The sequence below is a fragment of the Manis javanica genome, chromosome 11 (genome assembly GCF_040802235.1).
Source record: "Manis javanica isolate MJ-LG chromosome 11, MJ_LKY, whole genome shotgun sequence".
Lineage (NCBI taxonomy): Eukaryota > Metazoa > Chordata > Mammalia > Pholidota > Manidae > Manis > Manis javanica.
The window spans coordinates 93,499,147-93,516,575 of record NC_133166.1 but is presented as its reverse complement, the minus strand read 5'-3'; the positions used below and the strand labels follow the sequence as shown (position 1 = coordinate 93,516,575).

The 17,429-nt window shown below is 37.1% G+C and overlaps 1 protein-coding gene and 1 non-coding gene across 9 annotated transcripts in view; both read right to left on the bottom strand.

Annotated features, from left to right (window-relative positions):
* HMCN1 (hemicentin 1) overlaps positions 1-17,429 on the bottom strand; it is a 416,593-nt gene that overhangs the window by 119,421 nt on the left and 279,743 nt on the right. For all 8 annotated transcript variants that reach the window (XR_012122845.1, XR_012122846.1, XM_073216906.1 and 5 more), the window contains 5 exons: positions 15,742-15,917; positions 12,985-13,081; positions 9,123-9,245; positions 8,071-8,232; positions 6,445-6,726 (listed from right to left, as the gene is read on the bottom strand). Coding sequence is in view for 6 of the 8 variants with exons in the window: in XM_073216906.1 (XP_073073007.1) it covers positions 6,445-6,726; positions 8,071-8,232; positions 9,123-9,245; positions 12,985-13,081; positions 15,742-15,917 (840 nt within the window). In the remaining 2 variants the exon portion in view is untranslated. The remainder of the gene's footprint in view (positions 1-6,444; positions 6,727-8,070; positions 8,233-9,122; positions 9,246-12,984; positions 13,082-15,741; positions 15,918-17,429) is intronic.
* LOC118970835 (U6 spliceosomal RNA) lies at positions 8,730-8,833 on the bottom strand. Its single transcript, XR_005058985.2, has one exon. It is a non-coding gene; the product is annotated as a U6 spliceosomal RNA (small nuclear RNA).

Below are 17,429 nucleotides of genomic sequence, written 5' to 3'. Positions count from 1 at the left end.
GCAGTAAATGACTCTCACATTGTTACTCAGACCATAGTGAATAATTTTCCGTGAGCCACTCATCTTTTCTGATAAATCTCTAATATGGATTCATGGCCTTCTAATAGGCAAGTTTTTCTAACAAATAATTCTAATCCAAACAATTAAAAGAAAAGTAATCTAACAAAAAGAGATACTTAAGGTTAATTCCTTTTCTCTTTCACATTCTGACTTCTTTAGCTTTGACCCATACATTGGCTGCAAATTTAGAATATTAATATTGCACTATGCTCATCTCCTAAATGGATTGAGGTTTATAGGACTGTGCCTATTAAATTTACCATCTATAGATATAAAATTGCAACTCAACCTAGATTCCGGCAAAAAACCATTAGAGCTAATAAATGAAGTCAGTAAAGTTACAGAACATAAAATCAATACACAAAAGTCAGTTGCATTTCTATTCACTAATAATGAACTATAAGAGCAATTCAGAAAGCAATTCCATTTACAATTGCATCAAAAATACCTAGAAGTAAATAAAACCAAAACATGAAAAACCTGTATATTGAAGACTATGTCATCCACGAAAAAATTGAAGATGACACAAATAAATGGAAGGATACTCCATGTTCGTGGAAGGATTAATATTGTTAAAATGTCCATATTGCCCAAAGCTATCTACAAATTCAATGAAATCTCTACCAAAATTCCAATGGCATTTTTCACAGAACTAAAACAAATAGTCCTAAGATGTGTATGGAACCATGAAGACCCAAATAGCCAAAGCAATCTTGAGTAAGAAAAACAAAGCTGGATGTATCATGATCCCCAATTTCAAACTATATTACAAAGCTATAGTAATTAAAACTGTAGAAGTGGCATAACAAAGACACATACATCAATGGAAAGAAAAGACAGCCCAGAAGTAAACAACACACACACGGTCAATTCATTTGTGACAAAGGAGCCAAGAATATACAATAGGGAAATGACAGTCTCTTCAATTAATGGTGTTGGAAAAATGGGACAGCCACATGCAAAAGAATGAAACTGGCCTGCTCTCTTAGGCCACACACAAAAACTAACTCAAAATTGGTTAAAGTCTTGAACATAAGACCTGAAATCATAAAACTTGTGTAGGAAACATAGTCAGTAAGCAACTTGACATAAGTTTTGGCAAAAATTTTTTGAATCTGAATCAGAAGCAAAAGCAATAAAGGCAAAAATAAACAACCTGGACTATAACAAACTACAAAGCTTCTGCACAGCTCTTGGATCCTGCTTCTCTGCCTGGGGAGCCAGTACGCCTCCATGTGCCACTGAGCCAGACCCCAAGCTCCACGAGCATAGAAACTCCTTTATTCGGAAGTACCCTATGTCTCTCTTCATCTGGCTGTTGGCCTGCATCCTTTACAGAATCCTTTACTAAACTGGTAAAGGTTCTGCTCCACCTGATGGCCCAACCACAGCTGTGAAGGCAATGGAAGGTGTGTTTCCCACCACCCCACTTCTGTCTGGTCCCCTCCTGCTCAGGTTTGTTAATTTTTAAATGATTGCTGAAGCCAGTAAAGTGAAGTTTCATTGGAACACAGCCATGCTTATTTATGGATAAAGGAAACAAAACTTCAGTCAGCCTAAAGCTTAAAGTTGGATTCATTCTCAGCATGGGCTGTGTGTCCCTGAAATGCCCTGGAGTGTTTCTTAGCTTTGCCAAATGCAGCCATTTCCCACTGGACTCACATGGCCCCATTTCCTACTCCTCTGAAACAAATCATGCCCAATTACTGCCTTAATTGAATGGCATATTGGAGCTGTTTGAGAGAACTTGACTATATCTAGAGCCTAAAGCAAAGAGTCAAGTGTCTTTGACTCATCTCCAAATTTTGAAGTCCAATAATAAAATGTACTCTGTGATTAAAGTGTTTATTATAGGAGAAAAAGATGGTGGTGTGAGAAGTGAGGCAGAAACCTCCTCCCAAAGCCATATTTAACAACGAAAATAGAGCAAATACAACTAATCCTGAAAGAGCACCTAAAGATTGCTACAGACTGCCTGCATCTAGGGAAAACCTCAGAGAAAAGGGCAAAGAAGCAAAACTGCAATCCAGTGGGACCTAAGCCCACCCACCCCACTCTAGCTTACAGGCGGGAGGAGAGAAACAGAGTGGGGAAAGAGTAGAAGCCCAGGACTGCTAAACACCCAGCCCTGGAGATCTGCTCCAGCAGCACAAACCCACAATACCTGGTGTTCTAAAGATTAGAGGGGTTGGAAAGCAAAGACAGGTGGAATACTGGGATAGACTGAGATTCCAGCTGCTTGTGGAGAACAGGTGCCCACAGCCAGCCACTCTAGGACAAAAGAAAAGTGGGCACTTTGAAAGTCTTCCAAACAGCAAGAGGGGTGCTAAAGGGGCAAGGATTACACAGAACTTGCTGCTCAAGAGAAAAGGAAGATGAACAAAATCATCTCACACACTCAGCCCAGCAGGTTGGGAACTTTCAGGACCTTCAAATGCTCCATCCCCCTGACTGGTAACCCAGCGCCCAGGCCCCACTGCAGTACACATCCTACCATTCCTTTCTCCAGGCAGGCACCAGTCTGCTCACCCACTGGGCCTGCCATTATGCCAGGACAGCTAGACAGCAGCCCCACCTACAGCAGCTACAAGGGCATAAAGCAGAGGTGCCTCCCTGCTCATGTGGCCCACTGGCCTTGGCAGTGGGGGCAGGCACTGCAGCTGGGAAACAGGAAAGAGCTCTTTCCTCTTGGCAGGCACAGGAGTCACACACCTACAACACCTGCCATCACTCCAGGTACTGGGAAGCTCCAGAGAATAGAGCTTCTGGGCACTAAAGGGCACCACCTACACAAAGTTATTATTCCATAGTAATCGTTAGAAATATGAAACAGCAAAAGAATCTTGTATGAACCAAAATCCCTCAAACACCAGAAAGAGGGCCAATTGAAACTGAAACCACCAATCTACTTGATAAAGATTTCAAAATAAAACTCGTAACAATGCTCACAGAGCTACAGAAAAATATTCAAGATTTCAGGGAGGACTTCAGAAAAGAAAGAAAAGCTTTGAAAAATACACTGTCTGACATGAAACATACAAGGGAAGGATTTAAAAGCGGATTAGATGAGGTAGAGGAGATGGTAAATGAAATAGAAATTAGAGAAAAGGAATACAAGGAACCTGAGGCACAGAGAGAAAAAAGGATCTCTAGGAATGAAAGAATAGTAAGAGAACTGCGTGACCAATCCCAACAGAACAATATTCACATTATAATAGTATCTATAGCAGAAGAGAGAGAAAAAGGGATAGAAATTTTCTTTGAGGAAATAATTGCTGAAAACTTCCCCAATATGGGGAAGGAAATAATCTCTCAGGCCATGAATGTGCAGAGATATCCCAACACAAGGGACCTAAGGAAGACACCACCAAGACATATAATAATAAAAATGGCAAAGATCAAGGACAAGGACCAAGTATTAAAAGCAACCAGAGAGAGAAAAAAGATCACATACAAAGGAAAAACCCATCAGGCTATCATCAGGATTCTTAGCAGAAACCTTACTGCCCAGAGGGGAGTGCATGATATATTTAATGCAATGAAACAGAAGGGCCTTGAACCAAGGATACTCTACCCAGCAAGAGTATCATTTAAATTTGAAGCAGGGATTAAACAATTTCCAGATAAGTGAAACTTGAGGGAATTTACTACCTCTCACAAACCATCTTTACAGTGTAATTTTAAAGGGACTGCTATAGACTGATATGCTCCTAAAGCTAAACAGCTGTCACCAGAGAAAATAAAACCACAGTAAAGAAAGTATACCAGTTAATTACTAAGCAAATGCAAAATTAAATCAGTTACCCTCAAAATCAGTCAAAGGATACACAAAGAGTACAGAATATTACACCTAATATATAAAGAGTGGAGGAGGAGGAAAAAGAAGGGAGGAAAAAAACCTCCTTTAGATTGTGTTTCAAATGGCGTAATAAACGAGTTAAGTTAGACAGACAATAAAGCAGCCTTAATCCTCTGGTAACCATGAATTTAAAGCCTGCAATGGCAACAAGTATTATCAATAATCACCATAAATGTAAGTGGTCTAAATTCACAAATCAAAAGACAGAGTTACAGAGTGGATTAAAAAAACAAGACCCATCTTATGCTACCTCACTTCAAACCCAAGAACATACACAGACTAAAAGTGAATAGAGAGAAAAAGATATTTCATGCAACTAATAGGGAGAAAAAAGCATAACAACAAAGGGGTCAGTCCAACAAGAGGGAATAGTCATAAATATCTATACACCCAAGATATGAGGACCTATGTGCCTTCTTTGATTTTTCTCATGAGTGTCTTGTAGTTTTCAAAGTATGGGTCTTTCACCTCTTTGATTAGGTTTATTCCTGGGAGTTTTATTCTTTTTGATGCAATTGTGAGTGGAGTTTTCCTGATTTCTCTTTCTGCTAGTTTCATTGTTAGTATCTAGAAATGCAACAGATTTATGTATATTAATTTTGTATCCTGCAACTTTGCTGAATTCAGTTATTCTAGTAGTTTTGGGTGTATTCTTTAGGGTGTTTATGTACCATATCATGTCATCTGCAAACAGTGACAGTTTAACTTCTTCCTTGCTAATCTGAATGCCTTTTGTTTCTTTGTGTTGTCTGATTGCCGTGGCTAGGACTTCCAGTACTCTGTTGAATAAAAGTGGGGAGAGTGAGCATCCTTGTCTTGTTCCTGATCTTAGAGGAAAAGCTTTCAGCTTTTTGCTGTTAAGGATGATGTTGGCTGTGGTTTTGTTGTATATGCCTTTTGTTATGTTGAGGTATGTCCACTATGACCATTTTTTTAGTTTTTATCATGAACAGATGTTGAATTTTGTCAAATGCTTTTTCAGCATTTATTGAGATGATCATGTGGTTTTTATCCTTTTAGTTAATGTGGTATATGATATTGATTGGTTTATGAATATTAGCATCCTTGCATCCCTGGAATAAATCCCACTTGGTCATGAAAAAATAAAAAAATAAAAAGCTTCTGCACAGCAAAGGAAACCATCAACAAAATGAAAAGGCAACCTATTGAATATGGTCTTTTCTCCAAGATATTTTTTGTGAAAAGGGGCTAATGTATAAAATATATAAAGAACTCATACAATACAATAGCCAATATAAAGCAATCCAATTAAAAAATGGGCAAAGGATCTGAATAGACATTTTAACAAAGAAGACAGACAGAGGATCAACAAGAACATGAAATGTTGCTCAACATCATTAATCATTAGGGAAATGCCAATCAAAACCACAATGACATTATCACTTCACACTTGTTGGAATGGCTTTATAAAAAAGATGAGAAATAACAAGTGTTGGCAAGAATGTGGAGAAAAGGGAACACTTGTGCACAGTTGATGGGAATGTAAATTGGTACAGCCACTATAATTGACACTATAGAGGTTCCTCAAAAAGTTAAAAATAGAACCCTCATATGATTCACTTCTGGGAATTTATCTGAAGAAAATGAAGACTAACTCAAAAGATATCTGCACCCTCATGTTCATTGCAGACTTATTTACAATAGTCAAGATATGGAAACAACCTAATTGTCCATCAATGGATAAATGGATAAAGACATTTTGGTATACATTGTTTGTGGAATTATATATGGAATATTATTCAGCCATAAAAAGAATGAAATATTGCCATTTGCAACAACATGGACATACCTCAAGGGCATTATCCTAAATTAAATAGGTCACATAAATACCATATGACTCTTCTTATATGTGGAATGAATGAATGAATAAATACAATCAATCTAATAGTTACAGAGAACAGATTGAAGTTTGCCAGAGGCAGAGAACTGAGTGGCAGAGGGGTAGAAAACTGGATGAACTGTTTGATTTTTTTTTTGTTTAGATAAATTGAATAAAAACAAATTATTTTTAAGTTTAAAAATCACAATTCAAACTGATATACACAAATAGGTGTCACTTAGCACATATTTGATTTATTCCTGTTGACATTTATGACTCATTAATTGAATATAAAGCTGAGTTCAGTACAACTCATGACCAACTGATGCTGAGTCAGTAAGCTCAAAGGAACTAAGGTTTATACTAGCCAAGACACCTAATTTGGAAAACACAGAATCAAGGAATATTATTTGGGATAGTACTGGACCAAAAGTACTTGGAGATAATCATTTACATTACTACATACTTTCCTAAAAGAAAATCCAATATATACTTATATCAGCAAGGTAAGACATGAGAGATCAGGCATAGAAGGGAAATGATGAGATTGATGTAGAGAAGTGGTACATCTGTAGAAAATAATAGACTATAAATAAATGACTCAACACAAGGCTCCATCTCCCATCCAGGATGGTATAAATTCTAACAGCCCATGAACAGACTTACGGAGCTTCTTTATACTTACTGTGTACACTTAAATCATATTTTCTGTCAGTCATTCCCGCTACATTCACGACAACACACACATAACGGCCAGTGTCAGATACATGAACGTTCTTTAGCTGAAGGATGTGACCTTCACCCAGTATTTCCATTCCCCTTCCCTTGGCCAAGGGGCGGCCATCTTTCATCCAGGTCACTGTTGGTTGAGGAATACCCTGTGACTCACACTCCAGGGAAATACTCTTCCCTCGAGTCACAATAATTTCCGTAGGGTGGCTGCCACTGTTGGATATAGTTGGTCGAACTGGAAAATAAAAGAAAGTAGGAAATGTTCACTTTACATCTTACATAGGAATTTTCATCAGCCAAAGTTAAATTCATTTTTGATGTCAAAATATTAAAGACCAAAGAAAAGATCCAAGACTAGCAAACATGGTGGTGCAATTCTTCAATGTTTTTAAATGGGTTCATGCTTAAAATAAAGCTATCAACCTAGTAAGGAAGAATTCTGTGTTTGCTACTTTCCTTGCTTTTTAAGAAGTTATACAAACATTTGAACTTATCATTTGTAGCTCTAATTATAGAAGTCTTCCTAGTACTAATATTAAAATGGTAGCCTGGCTCAAATCCAACATCTGTTACTAATTCCTTCCACAACAGGAGTTGGAAAGGCTAAGACTGTGTCTCTGTCTTTTCTGAAAATTGAGGTGACCACATGAATTAGCTCAGGCCCACAATGTTTAGGTAAAGCTTTGCCGGAGCAGGTGGGTATAGGTTTGGGGACACCTTTTGTTTTCCTGGTAAGAAAATACCACTCCTCCCCCATCTTTTTGTGTTCAGTGTGGACTTGACACTATAGCTGCAGAACCATCTGGAGACCGTGCAGGAAGGACCAGGCGAATCCTAGCTTTCCTATCCTGGTAAAGAGTAAGGTCTTACCAACTCCAATGACCACCAACCTCAGGCATCTCATTATGTGAGAAAATAACCCTCCACTTGTTGAAGTCACTGATCACCAGTTATTCTGGAATTTTGCGGCTGAATTTACTAATAGATACTGATTCTGAGGAAAAGAAAACAGACCAATTCTAATGCAAATGTATATGTGGGAAGAAAAATGGGCCAGCATTAATAATGCTGTGTTCTGGCACCAGTTGTACCACATACAAGCTCTGTGACCTGGGCCAGTCGTGGAAACCGCTCTTAGCTTAAGTTGCCAATATCATAGCTCATGTAAAGGTTAAATGATATAATGTAAATATTTAGAACATTAAATATCTTACACAAATTGAATATTCTTTAAAATGAGTTATCTGTACGTATTAGAAATACTCCCTTTGATAGAATGCCATCTCTCCCCATTCTGCCATGTCCACTATCCTGACCCCAACAAATTACAACCACATTGATATGTCTGCCATTGGCAAGCCGATGCAAAGGGAACGGCAGTAATGCTAAATAAATAATAGACAGTATAAATCATTGGTCTCTGGTTATCAGCGTAATTTAAATTTGTGGATCTTATGATAGGTATAGCATAACCACACTACTTTGAATGTTTCTCAAAGACAAGGAGGAAAAAGTAAAAGGAGAGGATGAAAAGATTTAAAAGAAAATTGTGCCAAAGCCTGGCTAATCAATGACTTACTATAAACTTGCAGATTGTAGTCTTTCTTTGTGATTCCAGCAACATTTGATGCCACACACGTATAGAGCCCTGCATCAGATTTTTTGGCAATTGAGATCTGCAACTGTCTACCTCCAGATAAAGTTCTGACTCGCCCTGTGGACTCCGCCAGCACCAGGGAGTCTGCAGAGAAAACCAAATGATAGACTGTGAAGCAAAATATAAAGCATTTTGTGTACATACTCTGATAAGTATGTATATTCATTTACTTCCTAGTTCAAGTACCTAAGTCAGATGACACTGTAAAATAATCCTATGCAAAAAGGAAGAGGAGGAAATGTTTACCAGGATTATCTTCCACGATTTTTTCTTTCCATCAAGACTGCATCAGAAAGAAAACAAACAGAAAAACAAACAAAATAAAACCTCAAAACAGAAAAACAAAATGATTTAAAAAATCAACTAAAAATCTAGATGATCTGTCTGATACTTAATAGACATAAATAAATATTTATTGATGAGCCAATTGAGAATCTGTTCAACTGTAGAATTCAATCTTACCATACAGTAAAAAATTGTCAAAAACACAGTAAATATGTTTGCCATAGAAAAATAACTTTAACCCTACTCTAAGGAAGAGGAAATAGTTCTTTGGTAGATTTGTTTTTTTTTTAGTACAGATGTCTTTAATATGCTTCATGAATTTGTATGTCGTCCTTGCACAGGGGCCATGCTAACCTCTGTATTGTTCCAATTTTAGTATATGTGCTGCTGAAGTGAGCACATTTGGTAGATTTTTAATCATTACAGCTATTCTATGAAGCAGTTGATTACAAAACAACTAGCAGAAAATAAATTTTTTCTGGAGAGTCATTAGTTTCAAAACAAGATTTTCAGCTAGACAGCATACATCTAACATATGTTGCACATTGAATAGAAAGCAATTATGCTAATATATTAGTAGACAAACCCCAGGATTTTGTTAATAAACCAATATGTTTGTCAAACAAAATACAAATTCACTTAATAATTATATTTAGTAATTTTATAAATGTGAAAAAGTTAAAACTGACCTTTTTTTTTCCAAATGAGATTTGGGGGTGGAATACCACTTGATTCACAAAGCAGACTAATGAGATTCCCTTCAATGACTGTAAGCTGAGCAAGTTCATCAGAACCATAAATATTTGGTGGTACTGAAAGATGAACAAAATAAAAACTACTCTTTTTACACTTATTTAATATAAAATTTCCCTAACACTTGGCATGCAAAAAAAAAAAGATTCCCACTCAAATGACACAAGAAAATAATTAGCATTTGAAGCTGACATATTAGTAAGGCATTTAAAGTCAACTCTGAGATTTAGAATAAATACCTAATAGCAGACTTCCCATTTTCACAGGAAGAAACTTAATTATCAAAATATTCAGTGACATAAGAAGTTAATATGTTACAGATATTTAGATATTTGCTCTAAAAGTTAAGGCACCTACCATGTTTGAATTTAACCCAATTATTTGTACCTAGCCAGTTTTGATATCTCAGATGTTGAACAAAATTGGAAAACATCAGGTTTTTATATAACATTATAGCAAAGAGGCAAGGGGTTTGATCTCAGAAATGCACGTTACCTACTGTATTCTAGATTGCACAGCCTGCCTCCCACCAGCCTCCAGTTTCTCTTTGGAGCCTTTAATTTGAACCTTTAAAGAAACTACCCATGTTTCTCTCAAAGCGGCTGAGTCTACATTTGCTGGACAAACTGCCCTCTTGGATTCTTCTCTGGCTTCAGTTCACCTGGTATCAGATGCTTGTTCTCCTGAGCTCCTGGGAGTTGAGGAGTGGGAGAATCCTCCTTACCCCCAATGCAGCTTGCAGTCATTTTCATTCACTCCCCCATGAAAAGTCTTTCTTTCTTTGAGGCTCATGCCACCAATTTATTCCTCTTTCTCTTTCCTCCCACGATCTGTGAACCTGTCATTCATTTTCCATTCACTGAAAAATTTTGCTACTTGTTTTGTACCCTTCTACAGATGAAGACCTGACATCCTGAGGTAGAAACCAACATCCACACGTGTAACCAGTACAAACACTGTGGCTACTCCATTCCTTGATCTGCTCATCCCTTTCTCCATCAGAGGCCCTGCCTTTCTGTCATCTGGAACCTTTCTCCTATAAGTTCAGGCCACTCTCTGATAACTGCTCTATCCTTCCACTGAATTATTCCCAGTTCTCAATTCATTGACCTAATGGCATTCTTTCAGTTCTCAGAAGCCTCCCAATCTGGCTGTCCACTGCTTTGCTTACTGACTTCTCTATTCAGAGAGCTTTCATGATCAGTAATTCCATTAACTCCTTAGCCGGTAGTCCTACTCTCCTTGTTCTGTTGCCCTTTCTATTTGGCAACAGCCTTACTCGGGATGAATTCTTTAGTTTACTGTCATCGCCTACGCTACAGACGGGAAGTTCTACAGAAGAACCTAACAATTACACATATTGCCACCACTACAAATTCATGGCCTCCAACCTAAATTCAGCCTTCCTCGACTCCCAAGGCTTCTGCTAATACAAATAGTTGTAAATCTGTATCTGTAATGCAGACCCCCTCTGAGATCTAGTTTTTGTATCTGACTACTGAACTCTCAACTAGGATGGCTTAGAGGCACTGTCAACCTTCCCTTGCCTACAACTGACCTCAGCCACCTTTCTTCCTTCTGTGAGGGAAGGAAACTACTGTTCCACCAGCCCATACAGACATCCATTCTTTACTCTTTTTTATTTCCACACCTCTCCATCTAAGCAATTAATTCTGTTAATTCATTTCTTAAATACTTCTAGAGTCTGTCTGCTTTTTTCCCCAAATACAGATCTGATTTTACACTCCAGTCCTCTTTTAAATCCTTTTAATGGTATCCCATTACCTTTAGAATTAAATTCATACTTTAAGAATTCATTTTAGAGGTCCCTTCAATCTGCTCTTTCCAGCCTTTCCTACCTGACGTCTCATTCTTCTCTGCACTTACTAGGCTCCCGCATGAAAGATGTTCAGTTCCCTGAATGCAGACAGTGTTCTCCAGGTCCTTGCAATGCTTCTCTCCTCTTCAGAGCTGATGCCTATTCACCTTTAAATTCTCAATTAGATGTCATGAGCCCCTGATATGATTTCCCATGAAACCTCCTATGAGAGCTCTTGGTGATTTAATTTTAATTGACTATTTAAAGATATTTGTATACCAGCAGATGCTATGTGAACCTTGTCTTTCTCATTACCCTCTCTTTGCCTATACATGCATAATGCCTAGAACACAGAGACATAACATAAATATTTTTTGAGTGTATCTATCCTGATGTCTCAACTTTCTTTCCCCTTTCAGTCGTCCTTATATTGCATTAGGTTTCCACTATTAATTTGCTTTTTTTTAAAGAGACATTGGTGTCCTCATTTGTAAACTACATTTTTATGTTTTTGTTAAATTATGTTTAATTTGATTTCTATGAAATATGTGACATTATTCATTCATGCAACCCACCCACCCATCCATGTTCAACTTATTTGTTGTCTGGAACACCATTGTCCCTAGTTTGATGCAAGTTTTACCCATTTTTCCTCCCTACCTCTGTTTTCTTCTCAGCTTCTCCTTTGGGGTCTCTATTTCTGTCTCCTTTCCTACATGGTATGTGTGAGGGTCATTCTACAATATATTTCTGTACACATTCTTTTTACGCTCTCTAAGGGATCTCAACTGCTACATTATTTACTCATGTCTCCAATTTTATTTCTCCCTTTTATTTGAATTCTTATCTTCCTCTCCTAAATTACAGGCTCAAAGTTCTGACCACATGGTGGACAGCTTCACATGGATGGTCCACAGGTATCTCCAATATAGCGTTTTAATAATGAATTCTTCACTTCACTTTCTAACTGATCATTAATCCTAACATTTCTTTTATTTCTTTTTTCAATCTTTACTTGACAACACCTAGATCAGTGTGTTGCACATATTGGGAGTTGTATGAATATTTTTCTTAGAAAAAAATGAGAGAAGAAGGAAAGGAGCGATGAGGGAGGAAAAGGATAGAGGAAGGCAGGAAGAGGCATTAATGATACATTGCTAATATGCAGTAAATAAAATTTTACTACTTAGTAAATTTTATGATTTAAAGGTAAATAAATCCTTTCACAGGGAAAATAATAGCACTTCTCATAATCTTCCTTAAGAATTTTAAAAATACTGATTCATAATTAACAAGTCATTTTCTATATAAATGCTTATTTTTAAAGTTTTAAAAAATATTTGCTCTCCATTGGACTCAAATTATTTCCTCTGCTTATTACTATTTAAAAATGTGATTTGAATAAACTTTTATAAATCAAAGGTAAATTTCAGCTCATTATCACAATAGTTATAAAGTTTAAACCAATACAATCAAAATTAAGAAGACATGATGTTATAAATACATTTAAAGAAATATTTAAAATAAAGGGGAATATGTAGGAAATGGGAATAATTTTTAACAATTATCAGGCAGCCACAGCCAAGGTAGAAGTTGTGATAATTCCTAAGAATTATCTTGGTTAGTACCAAATGGTAAAATTTCAAGCAAGGAGAGGTTTTTCTCACTGGCTGGCATAATAATCCCATCTCCCTTCCACAAGTTCATGTGCTCTCTCTCTCTCACAGACAAACATACACACATAATCCACAGGCAAAATTTGGTCTTTTGACTTATTTTCAATTGACCAAACCACTATCAATTCACTGGGAAGGCTCCATTAGGAGACCCCGTTTATAGAAACAACATACCATGCAGGCTGGAGAGGAGAACTGGTCTACCTCAAAGTAGATGACTAACATGTTTACAATGACTGACTCATTTGGATTCCAGGAGTCTATCTACAATTGCTCTTGAATTAATTATCTAATCACACTTACCCCAAATGTTGACATTATAGTTTTTTTCAGTTTTTCCAGCAACATTTGTTGCCTCACAAGTGTAGCGACCAGTGTCTTGAACCTGAGCGTCTTCAATCTAAAAACAAAATCATGCTTTGAAATGACAGTTTCTATTTTGTAATTGGGATTTTTCTTTACTGTTATTTGTGATCTACTACTTTTCATTTGTGTTCTGAATACTTTCAACACATTGTAGGGAGAATATAAAAATTAATGTTATATATCCATCACTTATCATGACTGAACAATTTTCACCTATGTCAGACCTTATTTTAACTTCATGAATATTAGTGATTGAAGGTCTAGAAAGGCCTTTGAGGTATAACTCAGATAAAACAGCAACAATAAAAACATCACTTAATTTTGAATAAGTATTTAGGGCTTTAAAATATACAGTCTTTATATGTCTAGCATATTATTCAGTAAAATCACACCCATATTATTGATTACTATACATCTTTTCCCCATTCTGGGTTGTAAGCTTCTTCAAGCCAAGTTTTATATTCAATTAGTCTCAGTGTCTTAGTTTGGTGGTCGGTATAACTGAGTATCAGTAAATATTTTCCATGTATTTATCTGCAACATGCACCAATACTCTTCATCATTCATTCATTGATCACTGAGCCATTATTGAGAACCTTGTATCTGATATTGCAGGTAAAAGGTAAGAAGTTTGTGTAATATACGGTTTCTGATTTGAGTTTACAAGCCAGTTGAGAACATAAAAAAGTTAAATTCTTAAACAAGATATAAACAATAATATAAGAGGTAGAACTAGTACAATTGGTATGTGATTGATTGCTAAATAACTTTGCAATTAATTGCTACCACACTCAAAAGAAGGAGAATTTTTGGAGTTGGACTCATCATTGAAAGTATGCAGTACAGCAGAGATGCGTGTGCGGAAGGTGCTCTAAAACTCTTATTAGGAGTGTGATGTGAACAAATAGACCTGGAATTTGATCAAAGCACAAATGAAGAACTCAAGAATACTAGACCTGAAAGGGTACTTAAATTCCAACTTCCTTGTTTTACGAATAAGAAAACTCAGGATCAATTAAGATATTTAAATTGCCCCATCACATAATTTAATGGCAGACCTATTCAAAGCTGGGGTTCCAGGTCCTTAAAGTCAGTAAGCACAGGTCCTGCACATCTCATAAAAATAGTTGATTTGGGGGTGGAGGGAGTGGTGCAGTACAGAGGGGGGATTAAGATTTATTGATTGCCTAGTGTGTGCCACACAAAATAAAACAGTAGAATCTTTTACTTGTTCAAAGTAAGTCAAGATGCACATGAATTGCTTTGGGTAGTGCACAGGTAAGATAGTTTTAATTGACCAGTCAGGTTTCAGTTCTGTAGAGGTTTTCATTTCTATAATGCCTTCGCTTTACACCTCTCAGTGGGACCTGCACACTCCAGGGTGCCTCGCCAGCCTCTGTGCTGGAGAGTCAGTAGATCCCTGGATTTTACTTCTCTTCTGGCTTCCCAATTCTATTGGGATCAGTTCTCTAAATAAATGAACTTCTGTACTCACTGGAATTTGCCAAGACAGTTCTAATCATGGATGACTCTCCCCTAGCAGTGCTGGGACTATATTCATATAAATCTCTCTCTCCGTTGTTCCATCACAGCTGTGATTTGAGAGTTTTGCCAGCTGCCTTCTCGAATTCAGGCAGGGCTTTTTACTTTTTCTTTCCTATATAGCTCAGTAGACTTACCCTTCCCTCCTCCACCAGTGATTCTGACCTTTCCTGCTTCACCCAGCTCCAGTTTACAACAGCAGAATTCCTAAGGTCGTCACCCTCTTGCCTCTGACATGTACCTCCATGCTTGTTCGCGCTCTCCCATGTTTCTCTTCTCCTCGTGTAAGCTTCTCAGCTTCCTACGTGTTGACACCCATCATCTACCTCAAGACTCTCTTTGTTTGCCAGTAATAACCTTCCTTACCAAGAGGCATCATGGTGTAGTGGTTGGTGGCATGAGCCCTGAAACTATACTCTCTGTATTCAAATCCCATTTCTGCCACTTTGTAACTGTGGGCAGGCTACTTAGCCATTCTCTCCATTTCTCAGTAGGGTTATTATGAAGGCTTAAGAAACATTCCAGTGGCCTGTGTACTTCCGTAGGCTTTCAATGTTAGCTCTTATTTTACTCAAATCAACCTTATCTTCAAATAGTCACTTTGCTAAATTCTCTGTTTCAAGCCTCATTAGCTTACTTGCTTTCCTTAATCAGTTCTCTTGTCCCATCTACCCATAAAAACCAAGCAGCCTTCCCAGACTATTCCACAGCCTTACCTTCCGCTTTCTTTCCAAAATGTGTTGTCTGTACCATCCGCTTCATAATTAACTCAGACTTATAGTACTTAACACATTTTTCAACTGAACAGATAATTTTTCATTGCATTTATGCAAAACTGGAGGACACTGAAGACAGGAAATGTGTCTTATACTTTTTCACGAATAGCTAACGATGAAGCACTCCTTAAAATATCCCTATAATATTTTCCTAGAAGCATTTTTTTGAGATAGCTACTGGTTACACATATGGATAAATATTTAAATCTTACTAAGCATAAAATTTAAAAATATTAAAATATCTCATTAATGAAAGTATTTATAGAAGTTTATATGGCAGAATTCGTAGAACACGTGTAAAGACAGGCAAGTTTAATAGCGATAATACCAAAACCAGGAGCTTAGGAATAAGAAGGAAGTGAATCTCTAGCCTTACCTTTAACACGCTTCCATTTGCAGAGATACTGAGGCCTGGTTTCTTTAGCAAGGGACGGCCGTCTTTTAACCAAGTCAGAGTAGGTGGGGGAACAGCATCACCTTCACATTGTAACTCCACAGCTTGGCTAATGAGTACAGAGACATTCTGTTCTTCTCCCATGATATTTGGTGGAACTAAGTGAAAGACGGGTTTTCTCTCAGGATAAAACAGGCCAGCACTTTGCTTATCTTTATTAATCATCAGGACAAACACTAAATAGCTTTATTTGTTCTGTTAAGATACAGGATTGCAATAATCCTCACATATCCTCTTCACATCATTTGGTTCAGACTCAAGTGTTAATAAATCACCGGTTAATGTGCTCCTGTTGAACAGAAATGCTTTTCACTAACATTTTCCTTTAACAAGTTTCAGAACTGGAAGTTCTCAACAAGTACCCACTGAAGAAACTTTTTGAACTCGATGTTACCACCTTCAGATTTTCAAAGTAACAAATCACATGAAGTATTTTGGAAATAACAAATTAAAAGTAAATATACTTTTGATATTTGTTTATATGTTTTACAACATAAATTTCATAGACACAGAGGAAAATTTTGAAAATAAAGTTGAAAGAGCTCACTCAGTCTCACAAAAATGTAAGATGGGTGACAGACAATAGCTTATTTGAAACTACGTGACTAATTGGTAGCAGAGCTAGGAGGCTTCTGATGTGCATCTTAGAACTTTATTTGGTTTTCGTGGTGCCCTGTCAACTTTCTATGGAATAAAGACCATGTGGGATAAACGACACAATAAAGAACTAATCAGTGGCCAGCTGTACAACATACAATTACAGAAAAAGAGGAAATGAGTTGAAATTTTAATGAGATTAAAACTTGAATTCTCTGGCCATAAGGCTTGTCACATGCTGAAATGTGTTCTTGGAGACGTTTAAGGAATCTCCTTCCTGTGGGTGTATTAAAAAATAGAGTAAACAGTCATTTGTCTCAGATGGTTTAGACAGCCCTGCCAAGAACAAAAGGGTGGGCTCCATAACCTCTCAAGGACTCTTTCAGGACGGTATTTATAATAATTCAAAAGACACAAACCAAGAATGAAATCAGGCATGTTATAAAAGGGTCACTCCAAAAAAAAGTAAAAGACATGGGAGGGAATTTCCTTGGCTATTTCTCACTAAGTCCCTTAACTATTCAGGAACATAGGAAACTTACTGTATTTTAAGTTTTTTTTGGTCTGTTTGTTTAACAAGAAAGGTTAAGCTGTACTGAAATGAATCCTAAGGGACTTTCCAAATAGTTCGGTAGAAATGAGATTTTTGCGGTAAGGAACATTAATATATACTGTCCATTAGCTATTGTTTTAGGCTTGATACTGTGATGAAAGGACAATGAATGCAATAGACTTTACTAGTAACACTGTGTTTCTGCAACCAAGTTTCTCTGCTACTTTGTTTTCTACAAAGGAAAGGGCATGTGAACTAAAGGACACTTTCTTGTGCTCTTTCTGGATACAGGACTTGTGCTAAATCCAAAGGAATTGATGCTAAAGAAGAAATGCCATGCACAGTGGCTGGAATAGACCAACGGAGCATTTGTGCTGAGATTTGTGACACCCTTTCTGCTACATTTATTAGCACAGACAGCTAGCTCTTGATACATTTAACATAATCTATGGGGAACAAA